The following is a 20,634-nucleotide window of genomic DNA, read 5'->3' as shown; positions in this document are numbered from 1 at the left end:
AAATATTCTCATTTCACTGAAATCTTGACAGATTTACAAGAAACGGTTCGGTTTCTTACCAAAGTTATTAACGTGGCTATAATTCTTGAACATGTTGAAATTGCTGCTTTTGTCTTTGAAAAACGACTTATTGTGCACCAAAGTTGGGTATCACGGCTACTAGCTAGCCTACTTGTGCAAGTTATCAAGGCTGAGACCAAAATTGAGAATTTCAATTATATAGCTAGGTTTTATTCACACCTATAACGATTTTATGACAAGCTAATGTTTTGTCTAAATTCCAATCTTTGTGGATGTGATTGTAGTTATTAGCTGGGTCCGTTCCCCAAAAGCATAGTTGTTAACATAATGCAATACTATTTCACATAGACAGAAGATAGAAGTCGATGCCAGACTTTTGTGCAGCCTACGGTGCTTTTAATCCCTGTTGTTTCGAAACGAGTACCCGTGGGATCACCTTTCACCTCTAAGATATGACAATATTATGATTATGTTTTAAATAATCTTTGTTACTCATGATCGAGGTGGATTACAATTACCAAATCGTGAGTGGTATACTAGGCAGCCCAAATTAGAGCAGGAATGTTTTATTTTGGGAGGGATTTTACTTCATCCTGGATTTCAGTAGAAGCAAGACTAATTAGCATTCCCCTATATTCATATATGTACTCTGCAAACTAAAAAACAAACAAAAACCCCTATCTTAAGAATACCCTTCTGATATTGCTTAATGCTAATGAGTATTTAGGAGAGCCAGCCTCCTTCTTCTTCTGCAGTTTATTGGCGGTTGGCAAACAACGTACAGGAGAGTCAACCAAATAATCTGTTATGATAATTTAGGTGTGTATTAATGTCCTCACCCTACATGTAAAGGATAGGAGGATTGAAAATGTTGACAATACTTTAAATATCTGAATGCATTTCTCATGCTTTTAAGGTTTTCCCATAACCCGAGAAAGGAGGAGGAAGTGGGAACTTGCCCTAAGAAGGAACAGTTTTGTTGCCTCTGACAGTACACTGCTCTGCACTTCAGGTGTGAGGACTTTGACAGGACTGTCCGGCTTAAAGAAAGTGTTGTGCCAACCATTTTCAATTTTCCAGCTCATCTTCAAAGGGTATGTGTATCATTGACCAAAAATAATTCAAGGTGTAAAAGATTGATATATCAATATATAAATATGTTATAAAATGTCACACTTTAGTTTTTGTTTTTGCTAATTATATAATGTGTTGTTTAATGCAGCACATTTTAGACAGAAGCACAATCACTTCTGAGGAAACACTGGAGAGTTTTGTCCTGGTTGATGCAAAGATGCTTGGTCGAGTTTTCTCCCAACTTAACCCAACCACCTGCCTTTTAGATCCAATTCCCACATCACTTTTAAAAACATTTTATGGTTTCTTTGAGTATGAACATTTAAATATATTTAATTACTCTCTTCAGACGGGTGTTTTCCCATCTGCCTTCAAAAGGGCGGTGGTGAGGCCCCTTCTGAAGAAGAGTAATTTAGATCCCACTGTTCTTAATAATTACCGACCTGTATCCAGCCAATGATTTTTAAGTAAAACCGTTGAAAAAGTTGTTTTTATTCAGTTAAATGACTTCTTGGATGAAAACAATATTTTGGAAAAATATCAATCTGGTTTTAGGAGGAACCACAGTACCGAAACCGCCCTTTTAAAGATTGTTAATGACCTTTAGATGTAATTTTGACGCACAGAAACTTTCTGTCCTGGTTCTACTGGATCTAAATGCTGCCTTTGATACAGTAGATCACCAGATTTTATTAACCAGACTTAGAAGTCTGGTGGGCCTATCAGGTACTTTTTTTTAAATGGTTTTATTCCTATTTTCAGATCCATAAAATCCAATGTGGGGTTCCCAAGGATCAGTTCTTGGCCCACTTCTTTTTAATTTGTACATGTTACCTTTTGGGGATGTCATCAGGAGACACTGCATTGATTTTCACAGCTATGCTGATGACATGCAGCTTTACATCGCTGTGTCTCCTGATGACCTAGAGCCAGTTAACACTCTTTTAAGCTATATTTTAGATATAAAGTCATGGATGGCAAAGAACTTCTTACAGCTTAATCAGGACAAAACTGACATTTTAATTATCGGTCCTGAAGACAAGAAAGAGATCATTTTATCAAAATTACAAAACTTTAAACATTCTCAGTGTGTGAGAAATCTGGGCGACCTTTTCGACTCTGAGCTGGATTTTATTCCACACATTAGAAATGTCACAAAGACAGAATTTTATCATCTTAAAAACATCTCCAGAGTCCGCCCATTTCTTTCTCTTGCCAGCACTGAGGTGCTGATGCATGCTTTTATTTCTAGTAGATTAGATTACTGTAATGCCCTGATCTCTGGTCTTCCAAAAAAGTCTATCCCTAACCTGCAATTACTCCAGAACTCAGCAGAACGGGGTGGGAACACATCACACCAGTTTTAAAATCGCTGCATTGGCTCCCTGTGCGTTTCAGGATTGTTTTTAAGGTTCTTTTAGTGGTTTATAAATGTCTTAATGGTCTTGGGCCTTCTTATTTATCAGATCTGCTTTTAAATTGTGAACCGTTGCGGACCCTGAGGTCTTCTGGTACTGGCTTTTAGTTGTTCCCAAAGTCAGAACCAAGACTTACAGCGAGGCTTCGTTCCACCGCTATGGGCCTCGACTGCTGAACAGCCTACCAGAGAACCTCAAGGCTGCAGAGACTGTTCATGAAAAAAAAGGGTCAGTACCTTCCTTTTTAGTCTAGCTTATAGCTGAATTTTATTTGCTATTGTTTAGAATATTTCTTATTTAATCATATATTCATATATTTTTACTACCTATTTACATGGAACTCCTTTATCTGCATTTTTATCTTGCCGCCCTTATGAGTTCTTATTGTTTTTAAATTTGTTTATTCCTGTTTATACTGTTTAACTCCAGTGTTTTCCTTCTGGGGATCCTTCACACCGATGGCTCGGCGTGCAGGGTTGTTGCCATGGTGACTGCCCTTGTCTGGGTGGCTGGGGGTCTCGCAATGCAGCCCTGTGGCTGTGGTGTGGATCCAGTCCTGTCCTGGCCTGGGTGGTTCCTGTGGTGGCGCCCTCTGTGGTCATGGGTAGGCTGGCTTCCGGTGTGATTGGATCCCCAAGATATTGTTTCCTCACAGCAGTGTCGAGTGAGATGTTTTCATTTTATTATTACTTTTATACTTCTAAGTTCAGAGACAGTTATTAGCGATGGGAGTTCATCTTTGTGCAAAATAGGGTATGGATGGGCGGGGCGAGTGTGCATGAAGTTTGTTTTTAATGTGTGTGAGTTTGTGTGCGACTGTGTGTGTGTACAACTATGAGGTGTGCCTTTTTTTTTTTCTTTTTTTTGTTATAATTTTGATATGAAGGCTTTTAAATCTTGTATTGGATATGCATGATTTGTTTTTATCATGCACAGCACTTTGTGTTGCCACGTGCATGAAAGGTGCTATATAAATAAAATTGGATTTGATTTGATTTAGAAGAGTGGAAGACAACTTGCCAATGGACTTTCCTCAGGATGCACCTCGACCAGATGTGAGTATTTGCATGTGGAATGTCCCAAACAAATAAGAGCATCATATGGCTTGTTTTATTAAATCCTTTTGTCTCAGTGGTACCCAGAAAGGTCTATGATGATGTTACTAGTCTAAGAGGCCAATATTATTTGAGGTGGTACTCTGTAAAAATTTTGAGAAACACTAACTATCTCACTTGCTCTGTCACTCATACACTTGAATGAACAAACATATGGGAACATTGAAATTACACCCAGGGGTAAGCAACCTTTACCATCAAAACAGTTAATACAAACCAAACTCTTTGAAAATCGCTATAAAATTGAATCAGTTATTTGTAAATTAGATGCAACATTAAAACAATGTTATGAGTGAGCAAGCTGACTGTGGCAGGATGGCTGCCAGTGCGGACGTTTGACTCCATTTACCAGCAGCACAAGTGTGTCATCTACCCTTTATTATATATATCTATGGCTCGGGATGCAGATAAAATGGTGACTATGATGTTTTGCATTAACAGCAGAAATCTTTTCTTTTACTGGAAACTGTGCTCTGCACATGCTTGAGGTCTTGTTATTATATTATTATCATATATATATATATATATATATATATATATATATATATATATATATATATATATATATATATATATATATATATATATATATATATTTATTTATTATATTATTAAGATTTAGAGGCAGTGAAGTATGTAATTATTGCTTTAATAAAAATTTAAATGTAATTACGGCTTTAAAATGAAGGGACACTGAAAGGAAATTTAAAAATAAGAAGGGTAGCAGTAGTGCAACACTTACCATGCTAACAGGCATAAAACATGACGATGAAGGAAAAGGTAAGATCATGATCAGTTCAAGTTTGTTGGTTTTTGTTGTGGAATTTTTATTTATCAAAGATCACAAACTAAGTGAGAATCAAACAAAGTATTTCATTAAGAGCTGATCAGCAATGAGAGTCACACAGTCAGAAAGATCTGCTAAGTGAGTCTGAAGAGATACATGTGTGCTCTGGTTAATATAGAGCCAGAGTCTGAGCTGATAACATCGAGGTCGAAGGTCATTGTAGTAAACCCCTCATGGCCTGGTACAAGGATGAAAAGAAAAGGGGGAAGGGGAGCTCACTAAATCCTTATCTGGGTACACAGTCATTCTCCTCCCTAAGTAAAACATAAGCCAAGCTTTAACAATGCAAAGTGTAGTCTACAGAATATAAGGGTTCTGTGTAAATTTTCCATTACATTTTCCTAAAGTTTACTCAATTTTATTTATTTTGAATGTATGCAGTGATGGGTCTAGAGACCTTTGCTGTGTGATACTCAAGTGATGAGCAGTTAGCCATAGGACGGAGAGAGGTAAAGTTCCACTTTTTAGAAATAAGAATGCCCGTTCCACTTCCTCGTCCAGCTGAGTGAGGTGTTTGGGTAAATTCTGCATTGACAGAAAGGGCAGCTGGTGTAGCTGTGTTTTCTGGACAAATCCAGGTCTCAGTCAGGGCTAGGACCTGAATGTCTGAGATTTATCAGTGAGCTGATAAATTTTGTTTTGTTCACTGCAGACTGACAGTTCCAGAAACTGAAGGTAGCAGAGAATGTGGCAGACGTGCATGGCATTGGAAAGGACAGGTTTTGCTGATTGCGGTGTCTATGGTTAACACGTCTTGGTCTGTACCCATGTCTGACAGGGATGGGTTTGAAGCACATTGTGCGTTGATTTAGTGGTGAGGAGCTGTAAGCTTGTGCCCTTGCTCGGTGGACTTGTGCAGGTAAACTCGCAGGTCTTTACCCTATGTGGGCTGACACAATGGCTGACGCTTCAGCACACCATGTGTGGTAAAGTACCTGGAGCTCACACAGCTGATCCCAGTTTGCTTGATTGCAACTGACTGAAACTGACTCTGTCTGCTTTGCCCTGAGCAGTACACTAGGGGTGTGACCCGCCTCACGGCCTCAAATGGTTGTAGAGAGAAGGTGCTAACGACAGAGCCCCACACTAGCAATGTAAACAATAACGCGACACCAAGACAGAAACTCAAGCAGATAACTCACCTAAATGACTGTACCAACCCTGATTGAAATCAGTGCTTGTTATTCATCAGTTTATAAACCAAAGCATTCACATGCATTAGATTCTGGTTTCTTTGCAGCCATTATGCATATCTGTATTTCTCATTATTTAGCAACTGTCTTGCTGACTTTCAAACACTTGCCATGAGTCAATTGATTAAACATATACTTTGTTTTCCAGATGCACCTATCCATAATAAAGAATGGAACCCACTTAGAGAGCAAATATTCAAACAACTATTGGCTGAGTTGTCCCCTTTGTCCAAAATTTCATACCAAAAGTGAGAAAACAATAGGAAGACACCTGGATAACCACATTAAAACAGCAGTGCATTTTGAAGGTATGACGGGCATCACCTAGAGAGAAATAATGATAATAAAAACCTGCATGTTGTCAGTAAATAGCAGCAGTTACTTTTAAGTGCTTGACCTTTTTGGAAATCTGTAATGTAACTTTGTAAAATTATTTGCTGATGGACTTAACCAAATTTTAAATAATATTGCATTTACAATATACTTACTTTTGTTGGGGTTGTTATACATTTCTAAAGTTAGATTGTTGTTCTCTTGCAGACACCGTCATTTGTAGATGCAACCTGCCATGTCGACACACAGGTCATTACCACTGTCCATTCTGTGGAAACACCATTGTGAAAAAGGAGGACATGTATTTACACGTGACTGGATGCCAAAAGAAACATGAGGCAGTGTCATCAGTTGAAAATGACCCGTTCCCGTTATTTCTATTCATCCCCACATCCTCCCCAGATACTTTAGCACATTCTCACTCAGAGCTTCTTACTCTAGTGTCTGCCTGTGCTATTACATCAGCAGTACGTGTTGACCATTCTTACACACTACCTCCCTCAGCTTTGCCTGAGTCACCTGCAGTCACGCCACAGTCCTGTCATGGAGGAATGTCACCCTCAGCCTCACCTCTAGAGGCCTTCAAATCCCTCACTTTCTCACCCAAGGAAGCAGCTAGCGCATCTGAACAGTCTGAGATGGTGGAGTCACTTGAGGAGGCAGCAAGGGGAGCCGAACAGTCTGAGATGGTGGAGTCACTCAAGGAGGCAGCAGGGGGAGCTGAACAGTCTGACATGGTGGAGTCACTCGAAGAGGCAGCAGGGGGAGCTGAACAGTCTGACATGGTGGAGTCACTCAAGGAGGCAGCAGGGGGAGCTGAACAGTCTGACATGGTGGAGTCACTCGAAGAGGCAGCAGGGGGAGCTGAACAGTCTGACATGGTGGAGTCACTCAAGGAGGCAGCAGGGGGAGCTGAACAGTCTGACATGGTGGAGTCACTCAAGGAGGCAGCAGGAGGAGCTGAACAGCCTGACATGGTGGAGTCACTCGAAGAGGCAGCAGGGGGAGCTAAACAGTCTGAGATGGTGGAGTCACTCGAAGAGGCAGCAGGGGGAGCTGAACAGTCTGACATGATGGAGTCACTCGAAGAGGCAGCAGGGGGAGCTGAACAGTCTGACATGATGGAGTCACTCGAAGAGGCAGCAGGGGGAGCTAAACAGTCTGAGATGGTGGAGTCACTCGAGGAGGCTGCAGGTGGAACTAAACGGCCATCCTCATATTCTATCTATGCAAAGTTAGTAAAGTGCCCTCACTGCTCTCTTGTTCTGTACAAGAGGAACTTGCCTGTACATATCAAAAGAAAACATCTAAAGCCACATGATAATAAAGCCACTCCTCACCCTAAAAGCGAGGGTGCTCAAAACAACCTCTGCCCATTTTCACTCCCAAGAGGTCCTGGTTTCTGTGTACCAGCAGGTGTCCAAAGCAAATCACAGGATGACCAACCTGCGAAGAAATGTGAATCGGAGAAACTGAGCCAGTTTCAGGCACTTCCACTGCAAAACCTCAGTCACGGCCTTTGTGAGCATGCCCCATCACTGGAATGTTTCAGCAGCACTGCTAACAAAGGACCCCTAAAACACAAAGTTCTTGAAGAAATGCTGAAATTGGGTATTTTGAAGAAATCTATGGTGTCAATTTGCAAAATGAGGCAAAAAACTGCAGATGAAGCTCATGCACCATTGTCACTGTTGTTAGAAGTTGGAGACCTGATATGTCTTTCAATTCATGAGCCCAAAGTTTGCCCATTGTGTTGTTTTGGCAGAGTTATGGTGACTTACAATAGAAAGGACGAGAGCTTCTATTGCCCTTTTACAAAGGCGAGTAAATCTTGTGCGCACAAGAACATTGCTAGATGGCACCTTCTCCAAACACAGAGGGAATTGTTTGTGACTGAGCCGAGGAGCACAGAAATGTCAATGGAGACTCCTCACTCTGTCTGTTCTCCTACAGCAGAGAAACATGAGATTCACTTATTTCAAGAAAAACATACCAGCTAATACAGGACTGTTGCAATTATGAGTTGCAACTACTTTTTTATTTTATTTTTATTCATTCATCACTCAGTTTATTCAAAGATGTGCATGTGCATTTAGACAAGTTCAGTTCAAACTTGTTCAGTGGGACCAGTTGAGACCAGTTGGGCCCCTCCTGCACTGCAGTGTTGCTTGGTTCATTTGTTTGAAAGATCATGTACAGTATGAGGCAGGAGAACAGGAGCCTCATTGTGCCTGAAACGCAGTAGGAATAAACCTGCTCTGCAGATTGATTTTGTCCTTTTCCTTAGATTGTTCACGGTGAAACATCAGTTGCTAGAAAACAGTATTTACTTACTTACTTGAACACAGGTGGTCAGAATGGGACATCATCATATTTCTCCCATTTGGCAGACGGGTGTGTAGCAGCATCCTCCCTCCAAATGGACGCATCCTCCCGTATTAAATGTGGTACAACATTGTGTTTATACATACAAAGCTGTTGACTGACAACTTCATGTTTTTCTATGAGACTGCGTTGGTGCATCCTGAGTTTTAAGCCCAATTTTAAAGATGGAATAAGCTCTTCCTCCTAAGCCAAAGCTGTCCTTATAGCCAGCTTATTCAGATCATATGACCAAGTTAAAAAATAATTAAGTAGTCATGGATAAATGTCCTTCATCACAAATGTGCAGTGAAAACAGATTCTTCAGAAGGATAAAATATTTAGTTTATTCATTACAGTTTTCATTTTAATTTGTCTCTGCAAAACAATTCACACCATGCATGAAATTAGGTTATGAAAGTTTCTAACAGCTTTATTCATAGTTATTATGATTCTAAATGATGTATAACTTTATGTATTTGGGGTACTTTTTCCATAAATGGAAAACAACTTGACCATTGTTTTTATTTTAGATATGAACCCCCAGAAATATGTTTAATTTTTTTAGTTTAAAAAAAATCTATTTCCAAACAATATAAACACTATTATTCTGTTTTTCTTTTGTTTATATTAATGTTTTTTTCCATTTAAAGCATGTAAATGGCTGAGAAGCACAATATTTCTTTATTCACATTTAAACATCTTTTTTTTCTCTTTTTTTAAAGTTAACGTTCATTAGTCATCATTGGTTCACATTTGTCATAGAAGACTCATCCAACATTACCCAACTCCCTTCTCTTGAAAGTAAAGGGTGTATAATTTATCCTTTAATGCCACTTTTGATGAACAGATAAGAGACACAACTGATTCACACCACATGTTGAAACACAGTCCCATCTCATCTCCACTATTCATTTAAGCCTTGTCAGAGTCAGCCACAGGTTTAAAACAGCCAGCACAGAGATCATCAGCAGCACGATCACCAGTTTACCTCATGTTAAGAAGCAGATATGCAAACAAAAACGGAGTGACTTCACAGCCTTGGAGTGGGTTGCTATGTATTGATAAAATGCACCTGAGCAGCTGACACTCACTGTGAGGTCTTTAGAAACTATAATTTCTTTTTTCTTTTTTTTTTTTTTTTCTTCATTTTTTCTTTCACAAAACGTTTGCTCAGCTGCCGTTTCACTCCACTGCTCTGCATACCTGACCAGCAGGAATGTGACTGCACTGCTGCTGAGGAGTCGTCAGACTTGTAGCTACAAGCACACAGATGATTGCATCACATCGGAGTGAGTCTGTGTGTGCTGTGCTTGCAGCTTTTTTTTTTTTTTTTTTTTTTTGTCCTTTTTAAAATGTTAAGTCAGATCAGGAAGTGTGATGCTGTGACAGTGCAGGAGGAAGTTGGCTCACAATGGCACTATGTCTGCCTCTTTGTGTGGTAACATGAGAGGCTCTCAGGTGAAGACCAGTCTGCTGCTGCTGCTGCTGCTGCTGCTGCTGACCAGTTCCACTAGGACAGGTAGGCCGAGGAGCGATACTTTCTTTACACTCAAAGCAACATTCCTCTCTTCCCGTCTTTCCTCTGTTCTCCCTTTTTTCTGTCTTACTGTGCTCCTCTGACTTTGTGACTGTGATTAGCGCCTCTCAATGAAACGCTAAAAGTGTTATTGTTGTAAAATTAGAAGATTTAGAAACTGACAGAGCAGATCAGCTACACTGAAACTTGACTGAATTTGTTCCAGTTATATTTTCCTTCCAGTCAAAACTGTACGGATGTAATGTACACATGACTTAAAGCCTGCTGGATTTCAATAAGGTCTGTTTTTCACTCTTAAAATGTTGTTACAACTTTGGGATGAATAACCTACACGTAAAATTAAAGTATTTCTGATGAGTCAAATTCCAGTTTGTGTTTTGTTGAAACTTATCTCAGTGGCGAAATGTGTGAAATTACACTAACTTCTGAGGGGAACTAATTGCTCAACATCTCCACCTTCTTTTGTCTTTCCAACATGTGATTTCTGTTTAAAGGACGTCTACAGTTTCTGTGTGATCTAACTCAGGTTGCTACTCTGATGGTGTTGTTATTAAAAAAAAAACTAAAAAATGTCATATTTAATCACTTTAAGAGTTAATAATCTTTATTCATATGTGTGTTTCAGTTTCAGAATGAGTTGTCCACATGTTCCTTAAGCTTCACAATATTTGTTAATGGTTTAACTGTACCCAAACTAACAGATGTGTTGTATTGCATTATTTTTTCACAGAGGAGGACCTTAGCGACACAACAGGAGATCCACCAGAAACAAATGGGGCTGCAGGTGACCCAGGTAAGCACTACTGCACTACTGCATTCCAGTAGCATTAATACATTATGTTGGCCAGACGTAGGTGGAGTGTTATTATATATATAGTTGGCTACTTTTTATGATCAAGTCTGTAGGAGTTGTCAGTTTTGTCAGGAAGGCTGAATTACGTAAAGTGCTTTAAAAAGTATTTTCAGGTCAGATTAAACAAAAATAGATCATGGAAAACACCACATGTGGCACCAACCTGTCCCTCTGAAAATGCCACCCCCGCACGTTGCCACCCCCGTAAGTTGTTGGCAGCATGATGTTATAGTGATGTTTTTTCTCAGTAGGGTTTGGGGAATTTATCAGAACTGAAGAAATGATGGATGGTGCTAAATATAAGCACATTCTTAATAAAAACGGTGTGCCACCCTTCAGGAGAATAGACCACAACACGAAAATGTGACAAGAAACATGCAGTTGTAATTATTCAAGAAAGAGAGCACGGTAAAGTATTGACCTTCAAGGCCTGACTAATCGTGCCACCCAAGTTTGTTTATTCCTATTATGCCATATTTGTCTCATTACTGAAACGTATTTCTTCCATTGTTTGAAGTTGTAAATATGTTCATTTGACTAAAACTGAATTGAAGACATGCTCCTGTATGTAAATGCTGAAAATTAGGGAATTGTATGTGTGTAATATTACTATTCCCTTTATATAATTCCCAATAAATCTACTTTAACATAAACTTTTTTTCTGTGTTGATTTGACAGCAATCATTATAAACATTGTGGTTGAAAGACTGATGTCAATTTGCGGTCCCATAAAACATTTGCAGACTATCGCTCTGCTTTACTCAAATCCTGATTTTATAACTGTAACATCATCTGAGAAAATAAGCATTTCTGTTATATCAAGACGTTTGTGCCGAGAATTTACCTGCACTTAACGTAGGATTTATCCTCAACATAAAAGGTTAAAAGCATCAGTGTCTTGAATGTTTTTTCCACACAGTCCACATTGTTGGACATATTTTAGTCAATGACTTTAATTCCCCTCCATCAATGAATACTGGGACAAGGACGGTGGTCCAATCAAGAGGCTCTAACTCTAACTTGAACTCAGTAGTTCAAGTTAGTTTTGGCATGTTATTTAATAGCTGTTTAACAGCCAACGTTTTGCAGTGTGATACAAAGTGATTTGTAAAACCAAATTCCTGCTGTTTCAGATCCCATTTCAACACTTCAACCTTCCTCCACAGAAAGTCATTCTTCAGAAAAAGGTAATTTCACAATCCGTCTCTTCTTCATGGAAAACTGTTTGTCAACGATTGTTTAGGTCCAGCTGTGGACACCACAGGTGAAACTGATTCAGGAGGTTGTTGCTTTAATATTTATACAGTATTAAACCTGGCTAGCTATTGCATATCGAAACATATTTCTGTACTCTTTTACATTTGTAATATTCATTATGCAGACTTTTCAGTTCGATTTCAGTTTTCATGGAGTGCTGCACTTTTTGTTCTTTAAAGCTTTACCCTATGATTTTGAATAGTTTAACCGTGCCCAAAAGTAATGGAGAGGTGTTTTGCAGTATCTAACCAAGAGGGGGGGGAACAGTGGTAAGAGCAAATCAGAGAAGCACGACATAATACTAATATCCCAGGTGAAAATTTTGTTTAAAAGTCAATAAATTAATTCTAAGAAAAATATGTTGTGAAAGGCTGAAAATATGACATAAAAATCCATTACAAAGTATTTCACCTTAAACATATCTTTTTTTTGTTGCATTGCATTGCAACCTGTAATTTTAATGGATGTGTTCTAAGCTTTTATGTAAGTTTTTGATACTAATAAAGCAGATAAAAATTATTAATGAAATAGATAAAATGATTAAATAGCCCAAACTGATGAAGTGGAATAAAAAGAACAAGAATAACAACATTTAAATGCTGAAAAGTGTGGTGATTGTGAGGTGATGCCATTTTGATGTGAATTTCTTGAACCAGGTGATGTGACAAAAAATAGTTTGGTGGTAAAAAGAGCTTTGGACACCAGCTTGATGAATAATAATTATAATACAAAAAATATTTATTACAGAAAGTGACATCTTAAACAAATCTGCAGAATCTGTGAGGTCTCTGGGCCAATTGTAGAGAATCCCACCGACCATGTGTACTAGTGGCCTTATATAGGAGTTTACAAAGAACATTCCTAAGCTGACATCTGGAACCACTCCTGAGACTTGCGTATGGAAACACAAGACGCTGTATATGGAGTCTAGAATTCACTGACTCTTAGCAAATGGCAAACCACTACAGCTGCAACCAAATATAGTTAAAGTATCAGACACTGCAAAAGTAAGATGCAACTAAAACAGAACTTTCTGGCCATCAAGGAAAACGGCAGATGTGGCACAAACCTGTCACTCCAAGAATTCCACCCCCAGCAAGATCAGATCGACATTTTTCTTTTTGAATGCTTTGTGGTTTGTAAGCTGTAGGGAAAGATATTAGTAAATAAATAAATAGGGTCAATATAATAACCTTTACTTTTCAATAAATCATCTAATTACCTCGTGTGTAAATGTTTCATTCCTCCATTTACTGCTTTTTAAAAAGAAAAAAAAAAAATTAATTAAAATCAACATGACACATCCAGTCCAAGTCTGTTACATGCTAGAAAAGTATATAATCTCAAACAGTATAAAATCATTCAGATGCTTTATAACATTAAATAATATAGTGTTTAATTAAATGGCTTTTGGAGCACACGTTTCCATAACTTTAGAAAAACAGAGTTATTGCAAATCAACCAAAACTAGACTTTTAAGCCCTCCTGTAAGTGTTTTGGTGTCCGCTAATGTTTTGCAGCATGAATCAAATTTGTAAAAGTAAATTTTGGTTGTTTCAGATGTCTCTTCAAATGTAATGTTACAGTGCCCCCCCCCCCCCCCCCCCCAGAGCCAGGTAAATCCACAATCGTTCTCTTCTTCACGGAGAACGATTTGCTCCACCACTACGCTTTCAAAGTAAATGTTTATTCCGTTTCAGGTGACGAGACTGAAGGCTCCGGTTCAGGAGTTTATGATGGAGGTAGTTCCTTTAATTCTTATAATATTAAATCAGTCCAGCTGTTTAATATTGATACATATTGCTGTAACTTGTCACCTTTAAAGCTCATTCAACTGACTGAAAGATAATTTCAAAATGTTAATCTTAAATCTAAGTTAAGTTTAGCTTTTTTTTTTTATCACTAATCTACTGCTGCACTTCTGCAGGCACTCCAGAAAATGAAACGAGTACAGATTCAGCAAACGAACAGGATGATGGGAGTTCCACCATTACCCTGATTATTGTAGTTCTTGCAGTCGTAATTCTTGGCATGATAGTCGGTGGGATTTCATTTTTCTGCCAGCGCAACAAGAAAGCGATAAATCAAGGTATGTCCAAAAAGGTGACTTTTTATCAGGTTAGTTTTCCAATATATTGAAAACAACAACAAAACATATTTAATCTCAATTGTGGTTTGAAATTAATTATTATGTTTGTGTAAAGTCAAAGCATGGTTCAACATTTCATAAATGTTGAGTTAACTTGCAACAGGTCAGTAAAAAGGCTGGTTATTTATAGAGCATCCGTGAGTCATGTAGAAGTTAGGATTCAGAAGAGTTTGTTATAATTCTGTGACTTTTTAACTTTCAGGCAGTAATTTACCATAATCTGACACAGTTCAGTGGTGAAAATAATTACATAGCAGGGCTTGAAATACAGATTTAGAATCAGGAATAATTTATGACAGTGTGAGAAAAAAGGACATAGAAAACAGAAAAATAAGAATCCAAGTGAAATTAGAATAATTCACTCAAATTAAATAAAAAAATATAAAAGAGAAATAATACAACAAAGACAGTGATACACAGATATATATTTACATTTTTTACAATAATTACAAAAGGTTATGGCTCAGACTTCTGGTTCAGTGCAGAGGTATGGAGTTTGATGGCCAGAGGAAGGAAAGATTTCCTGTGGCGCTCCGTATTGCACCAGGGTGGAATGAATCTGTTGCATGAACGTGCTCTTGAGGTTGTTCAGCATGTTGTTGGTAAGGTCTGTCCATGTAGTTCTTAGCTTGGACAGCATCCTTCTCTCTGCACCACCCTCAGAGACTCCAGCTCCACTCCAACAACATGACTGGTGTTCGCCACCTTTAGTCTGCTGCCCCAGCACACAACAGCATAAAGAAGGGCACTGGCCACCACATATTCTTAAAATATCCTGAGCATCATCCAGCAGATGTTGAAGGACCTCAGCTGCCTCAGAAAATGGAGACAGCTCTGGCCCTTCCTGTAGATGGCATCAATGTTTTTAGTGAAGTCCAATTTATTGTCAATGGCCACTCCAAGGTATTTATAATCCTCCAAAGTGTCCACATTTGCACCACAGATGGAAATTGGGGTCACTGGTGGTCTTGACCTCCGCATGTCTACAGCCAGTTCTTTTGTTTTTGCGTCACTGAGCTGCAGATGGTCCTGCTTGCTCCACATGACAAAGCTGGCCACCACAGTTCTGTACTCCTCCTCCTCATCGTATGTGATTCATGCATGACTTCTTCCACATCACTGGGACCCTTTGCAGATCAAGCATGTGAACCACGTGCATGTGCAAGTTTGTGCATGAAAAATTTTAGTGGTGCACTTAATTTTTGACTGCAAGTGCACCTGTGTAAGTGAGGAAAAAGCCGGTAACTTGCAGTGTTGCCAAATTAGTGATTCTGTATATTTAGTGAGTATACAGACCCCTCTATAGTGACTCTTTTATAAAGCAACAAATAGCAACCTTTTTCCTTCCAGCTGCAGTCAGAGCAGATGTTTATCTCTGCGCTGTTCCCAGACAGAAAATTAAATATGCATACATAAAGCTGCCACTGCCCATTCCTAGCATTCCTTTGTCAAATATAGCCCAAAAAATCTTGTTAAAAAAAAGAAGACTGAATTGTGCAAACAGAAATAAATAAATAGAAGAAAACATGTAAAGAAGTTCCAGAAACACTGCCTGACAAACGGCCTGAAGTAAAACTGAAAACTATCTTGTGGTCTGATTAATCAAAATTTAAATTTCCTTTTTGAAATCCTGGTTGCTGTGATGGTGTGTTAGTGAACATGTAATGAACTTCAGCAAGTCTAATGACACCCAACTGTTATGTTGTGATATGTTAATTATGTTTAACATGACTGAAGCTTGTTCTGTTGTCTTTGAGTAAAGAAGATCCATATTTGGACGGATCCAGCACAGAGAAGGTGCCAATGTAAGTTTTAATGTTTAAGAGTTTACTCTTATGGCAATTTCCTGCTTAAAAACTCAAGCTGTGGTCACGTCGGAGTTTGTGGTGTCATGTCTTATTATTCAGTCTGCTTTGCAACTCATCATAGAAACAACAGCTGAAACATTTCTCACAATCTCATGACCACATTGCATTGTCTGACTTCTTCTTAAGACTTTGTGTGTGTGTGTGTGTGTGTGTGTGTGTGTGTGTGTGTGTGTGTGTGTGTGTGTGTGTGTGTGTGTGTGTGTGTGTGTGTGTGTGTGTGTGTGTGTTTCAGGCCGATGTTTGAGGAAGATGTGCCTTCTGTACAGGAGCTCGAAATGGAGGAATTGGACCAGTGGATGAAAAAAGACAGTAGGTGTCCATCAGCAAGCAATAACAAATAATAGTAATAATAATCCAGAGTGTGTGTGTCAGTTTGAATGGAAATCAGGAGATATGCTTAATTAATAATCAGGAAAACACACAACACGACCATTTGTTAAAAACCTTGAGAAATACAGGTGCATGCTATTTACCTCACTTTAAAAATGCATAGAAATTAATGTTGTTTAGAAAGTTGTGGGATTGTGACATAGAAAAAACTAGGTTTAAAATTAGTTAATCCAACTTCAGCTGAACAATAAAACAGCATATTACGCCATACCATTTTGAATTAAACTACAACTAAGCCAAAGCAGTGTGTAGTAAAACTAAGCAGACGCCATGATTTGGTAGTTTGTAGAATCACACTGAGCAGCAATTACATAAAATAATCATCTTCTGTATTTTCTTATCAGCCTGTCACATTAAATTGAAAGCATTTTGGTTCCCTTTTTTCCTTTTTTTACTTTTACAATGTTGCTTCAGCTCATTGAGGTTTGAGGGCATTTGTTTATGTGCAACAGACCTTATTCTTTGGCTTTGTTATCATTTAGTTGGATTTGTTGCCTTATAGCGAAAAAGTCACAGCTGGGGGTCACTCTAAGTCATCTCTGGTGTGAGTGTGATTAGTTGTTTTTATCTCTGTGTTGGCCCTGCAATGGACTGACGCTCTGTCCAGTGTGTACCCTGCCTCTCGCCTGCTAATTGTTCATATGCTGTGTTCGGTTTTCACTAAACATGGTGCCATATTTTACAACCAAACATCTTGACTTTAATCCCATCTGTCAGAAGGACATTGTTTCATAAGTCTTGTGGTTTGTTCAGATACAACTTTACAAACCTAAACCATGCTGCTATGTTCTTTTTTCTGTAGTTTCTCTCTCACATGACTGTAATAGTGATCAGTAGAAGTAATTTTTTCCTCCGTGACACCTTGACAATTCATCCAGCAGAGGTCTCTGTTGTTCTTTAAAAACACACACAGAGCATCTAACGGCTCCTGTCCGGCTGCTTCAGTATAGTCTAGTTTACTTCATTACTTGTTGAACTATATCTTTAGATTTCCTGAGAAAAAACTGGATAGCCTGATGATGGTTCAAGGAAAAATTAAATGATTTCCTGCCTGGTTTGTTGTTGGTGAAACCTCAAAGGACTTTAAACATCTCTAGCTGTTCTTATGATTAACATAAATTTGTACAGCCCAGTTTATTTGTACCCTATTAAATTTGTAATACATTTATTTATTTAAGTGTAAGATATCAACACAAATGCATAAAGGAATTAGAAAATATAAATGTATTGACAAAGATATTTACTCTTTAAAAATGTTTTGTGCTCCTGTTTTTAGGAGTTTTTGGTTTTGTGAACCTGATAACTTATATATTAATCCAAAAGAAAAGAAAATGCTTTCAACTATTTAAATGTTGTCTCCCTTTAATCACTCAAAAGATTAGAGAAACATAAATATTGATGTGCCAGTGGTCTCCCTAAGTTATTCCATCTGACAAGTTACAGGAGGTGTCTTACTCAACAATGTCAACACAGCAAACATTAACACTTGACTTGGGCAATAAGCTGTCTTTCCAAACAGCTTCCTTTTTCCTGCCAGCCTCTGTTTGTTGTGATGCACCAGCTGCTTTCTGTGTAGCCGTGACTGACGAGTGGTGGAACCTTTCATCATCACACATGATATTGTCTGAAAGAACAAACTCGCCCAACATCTGCTGGTGATTACGACAGGCATTCATGGAAGTGTGGTGCAACTTAACCCTGGAAAAGCCTCCTTTACTGGAAAGGTTGAGAGGGCGAGGTCAAGGTCCACCTCACTGACTGTTGACTAACGTCATTTACAAAATTCTTTTTCTCAGGGTTTCATTTCCAAAGCTGTGCAAAGGCTAGAGGTTACTTTCATTCAGCAGGGAGGCACTTTGCACACATCAGGTTACACAAGAGATCTCAGAACATGAGTAAATATGATGTTATTGCTGCTGAAGTTGCACAATGTGATGCCATCTTCTGCAGCAGCTGTGCACTGTTTATTAGACCTGTGAAATTCCACAGGAACCCAAGCCAAAGAGGGAGATAAAACACTTATTAAAAACTGTTGCTAAAGCTAGTTTTAGAGCAGGTTTTGAAGTCTTCATAACAAAATGGAGCAGTACTCCAGTAGTATCAGAAATACATGTACTTTTTTTCCACTATATGTTTTTTCCCTGCTCATTAAAAATGTGGATTATTGCAGCTTCAAGGATTCAGCAGTTTTAACAGTTGCACACCCATAAAAGTAAAAAAAAACATAAATAAACACAACAGTAACCGTGTGAAAGGAGATAAAGCCAGGTATCCTGGTATATTCATCTTCATTAGATTTTAGTTCCATCTCATTAAAACTAAGAATTTGTGTAAAATCTAATAAATAAATCGATGAATTTGCATATTAAGACGGCTTTATTAAAGGAGAATAAAGTTCATGTTTTAAAGTAGCTAAGTCAAAGTCTTGACTTCAATCCAACAGAAATATTGCAGGAAGACCTTAAGTGAGTTTAGACAGATGTCATGTCTCCTCTATTCAGAGGGAATGGGCTAAAATTCTTTCAGTCAACATGAAAAACTATAGAAGGAGGTAGTGCTGCAAAAAAAAGAGTTATAGCCATTCTCTGAAAACAAAAGCACACATACTTTTAACTGCTCACAGATATGTAATATGGGATATTTTACAAACTGTGTGTGAATAGAAGTGTATGGACATATTTCTCTACCATGAGGATGAGAACATACAGAGATTTACTGTCTGAATGAGGCTGAAATTCAAACCTTTTAAACTAAACATATTTTATATATAAAAAACAAACTTCTCACTGACTTTCTTTTCTTTAAATAGTTAACCCTAAAAATGCCCATTGTCACATTTTCAATCTGTTTATCATGCATGTCTGTCCTCAAACTTTAACATATTCTCATCTTTCTCTCAAGATTCCCCCACTGCAAGTTAAAGAATGCTCTGATGTCCACAGACACAGTAAACAAAGCACAGTCGCCAGCCCCCGATGCTTTGATCTTTCTGCAAAAGCCTAGCAACATGTGCCATCAGAGGAGCTTGTCAACCATCAGGAGGCAACGACTCTAGGAGACATTTTTACAGTAAAATAACGAGTTTTAAAATCTCATCTTTCTTTGAGTAAAACCTCCTGACTGTCTTCAGTGGACAGCAACATGCAACAACTGCACTAGTTCAACATTGTCTCTCTCAGTATGAACAATCATTAGTGTAGCATTGATGTTTTCTGTCATCTTTTTGCTTTTTGGTACATGCATCCAGGACTGAACATGTCACAATTAAACATACTAAAAATACAGACCTGTAGATCCCAAATGCTGTCTGATTTCTGTAATATCACCCTGTTTGTAAGTGTGTGATTTCCTTTTACATTTCATGGCTCCAGATGGTTTTTATACATAGTAAGCATACATGACATGGAGCTGCTGCTTTATGGATGCTTCTGAGGTTTTTGATAAATTATTACCTTTTGCTGAAGCAGCCTTCTGAAAGCTGTTTCTGGGAATATTTTTTTCACTGCACATAACTCACAACTCTGAATACCTGGTATCTACTGTTGCTGTTCAGATGTTTTGTTTCCAGTTTTGGCTTTAAACTGCTGGATTTAAACTGTGAGGCTTTTTTTTCAGTGTCAATCAGTGTTGTTTAATTGTAAATTTCAGATTATCAAAATATTTTATTGACTTCTGTAAAAATGTAATATCAGGGTGTTTTTCTTTTTTGCTAACGACCTTTAAATAAAATTTTAGTAAATAAAACCCAATGAAATGATGCTCATTTCCTATGTCTTTTATTTCTTTAATAACTAAATAATTATTATACACATATACACAAAAAAACTGGCTTGAGTTTAGATCAGAAACTACTGTTTCATTAATTAACATTTTTGCTCTTATTTAGTAACTTTGAAGGATTAATCCCCCAAAGTTTGGTAGATAACTATTGCAGCATCATGTTGTACCACCTGCAGCTCAAATTTGTATCTTTCTAGGGCACTGCTGAATTTTCCACAATATGTAAAAGATTCAGTGTGATTAATCAACATTTTCCAGCAAATTAGTAATAAATAAAACATCTAGCATAATTTCAGTGTCTACCTTAATCATAATAGTTTGGATCAGGAGCATTTAGCATAAAACCTCTAAGTAATAATTATAATTAGTTTTAAAATTATCATATCAAATTAAGAGAAAAAAGTTTAAAGCTGTAAGGTTAAGGTGTGATATGAC

The 20,634-nt window shown here is 38.0% G+C and overlaps 2 protein-coding genes across 3 annotated transcripts; both read left to right on the top strand.

The window, feature by feature from the left end:
- The first annotated feature begins 770 nt into the window (after positions 1 to 770).
- Positions 771 to 9,728, top strand: LOC121638850. Its single transcript, XM_041983881.1, has 6 exons — positions 771 to 840; positions 938 to 1,115; positions 3,514 to 3,568; positions 5,817 to 5,976; positions 6,209 to 6,660; positions 6,709 to 9,728. Exons 3-6 carry the CDS (start codon positions 3,536 to 3,538, stop codon positions 7,999 to 8,001), a joined length of 1,938 nt encoding a protein of 645 aa, XP_041839815.1. The 5' UTR covers positions 771 to 840; positions 938 to 1,115; positions 3,514 to 3,535; the 3' UTR covers positions 8,002 to 9,728.
- A 23-nt stretch (positions 9,729 to 9,751) lies between these two features.
- Positions 9,752 to 20,177, top strand: tmem154 (transmembrane protein 154). Of its 2 annotated transcripts, none has more exons than XM_041983889.1 (8): positions 9,752 to 9,884; positions 10,633 to 10,678; positions 11,884 to 11,942; positions 13,713 to 13,754; positions 13,940 to 14,101; positions 15,912 to 15,966; positions 16,262 to 16,338; positions 19,321 to 20,177. In XM_041983889.1, the coding sequence occupies exons 1-8, from the start codon at positions 9,785 to 9,787 to the stop codon at positions 19,338 to 19,340; spliced, it is 561 nt and encodes a 186-aa protein (XP_041839823.1). In that variant the 5' UTR covers positions 9,752 to 9,784; the 3' UTR covers positions 19,341 to 20,177. The 2 variants fall into 2 exon arrangements, with proteins under 2 accessions (XP_041839823.1, XP_041839822.1); XM_041983888.1 differs by having other exon boundaries at positions 10,633 to 10,695; positions 11,889 to 11,942; positions 15,924 to 15,966.
- The last annotated feature ends 457 nt before the right edge of the window (positions 20,178 to 20,634 follow it).

This window comes from Melanotaenia boesemani, chromosome 4 (genome assembly GCF_017639745.1).
Source record: "Melanotaenia boesemani isolate fMelBoe1 chromosome 4, fMelBoe1.pri, whole genome shotgun sequence".
NCBI classification, from domain to species: domain Eukaryota; kingdom Metazoa; phylum Chordata; class Actinopteri; order Atheriniformes; family Melanotaeniidae; genus Melanotaenia; species Melanotaenia boesemani.
This window is presented reverse-complemented; position numbering and strand designations above follow the sequence as displayed.

Excerpts from the sequence above, each read along its gene's own strand:
- LOC121638850 (XM_041983881.1), top strand. The coding sequence starts at position 3,536 with ATGGACTTTCCTCAGGATGCACCTCGACCAGAT. Across the intron at positions 5,977-6,208 it reads AACAGCAGTGCATTTTGAAG|ACACCGTCATTTGTAGATGC; the intron begins GTATGACGGGCA and ends GTTCTCTTGCAG. Across the intron at positions 6,661-6,708 it reads TGGTGGAGTCACTTGAGGAG|GCAGCAGGGGGAGCTGAACA; the intron begins GCAGCAAGGGGA and ends TCACTCAAGGAG.
- tmem154 (XM_041983889.1), top strand. The coding sequence starts at position 9,785 with ATGTCTGCCTCTTTGTGTGGTAACATGAGAGGCTCTCAGGTGAAGACC. Across the intron at positions 10,679-11,883 it reads GATCCACCAGAAACAAATGG|TTCAGATCCCATTTCAACAC; the intron begins GGCTGCAGGTGA and ends AATTCCTGCTGT. Across the intron at positions 14,102-15,911 it reads CAAGAAAGCGATAAATCAAG|CTTTGAGTAAAGAAGATCCA; the intron begins GTATGTCCAAAA and ends TTGTTCTGTTGT.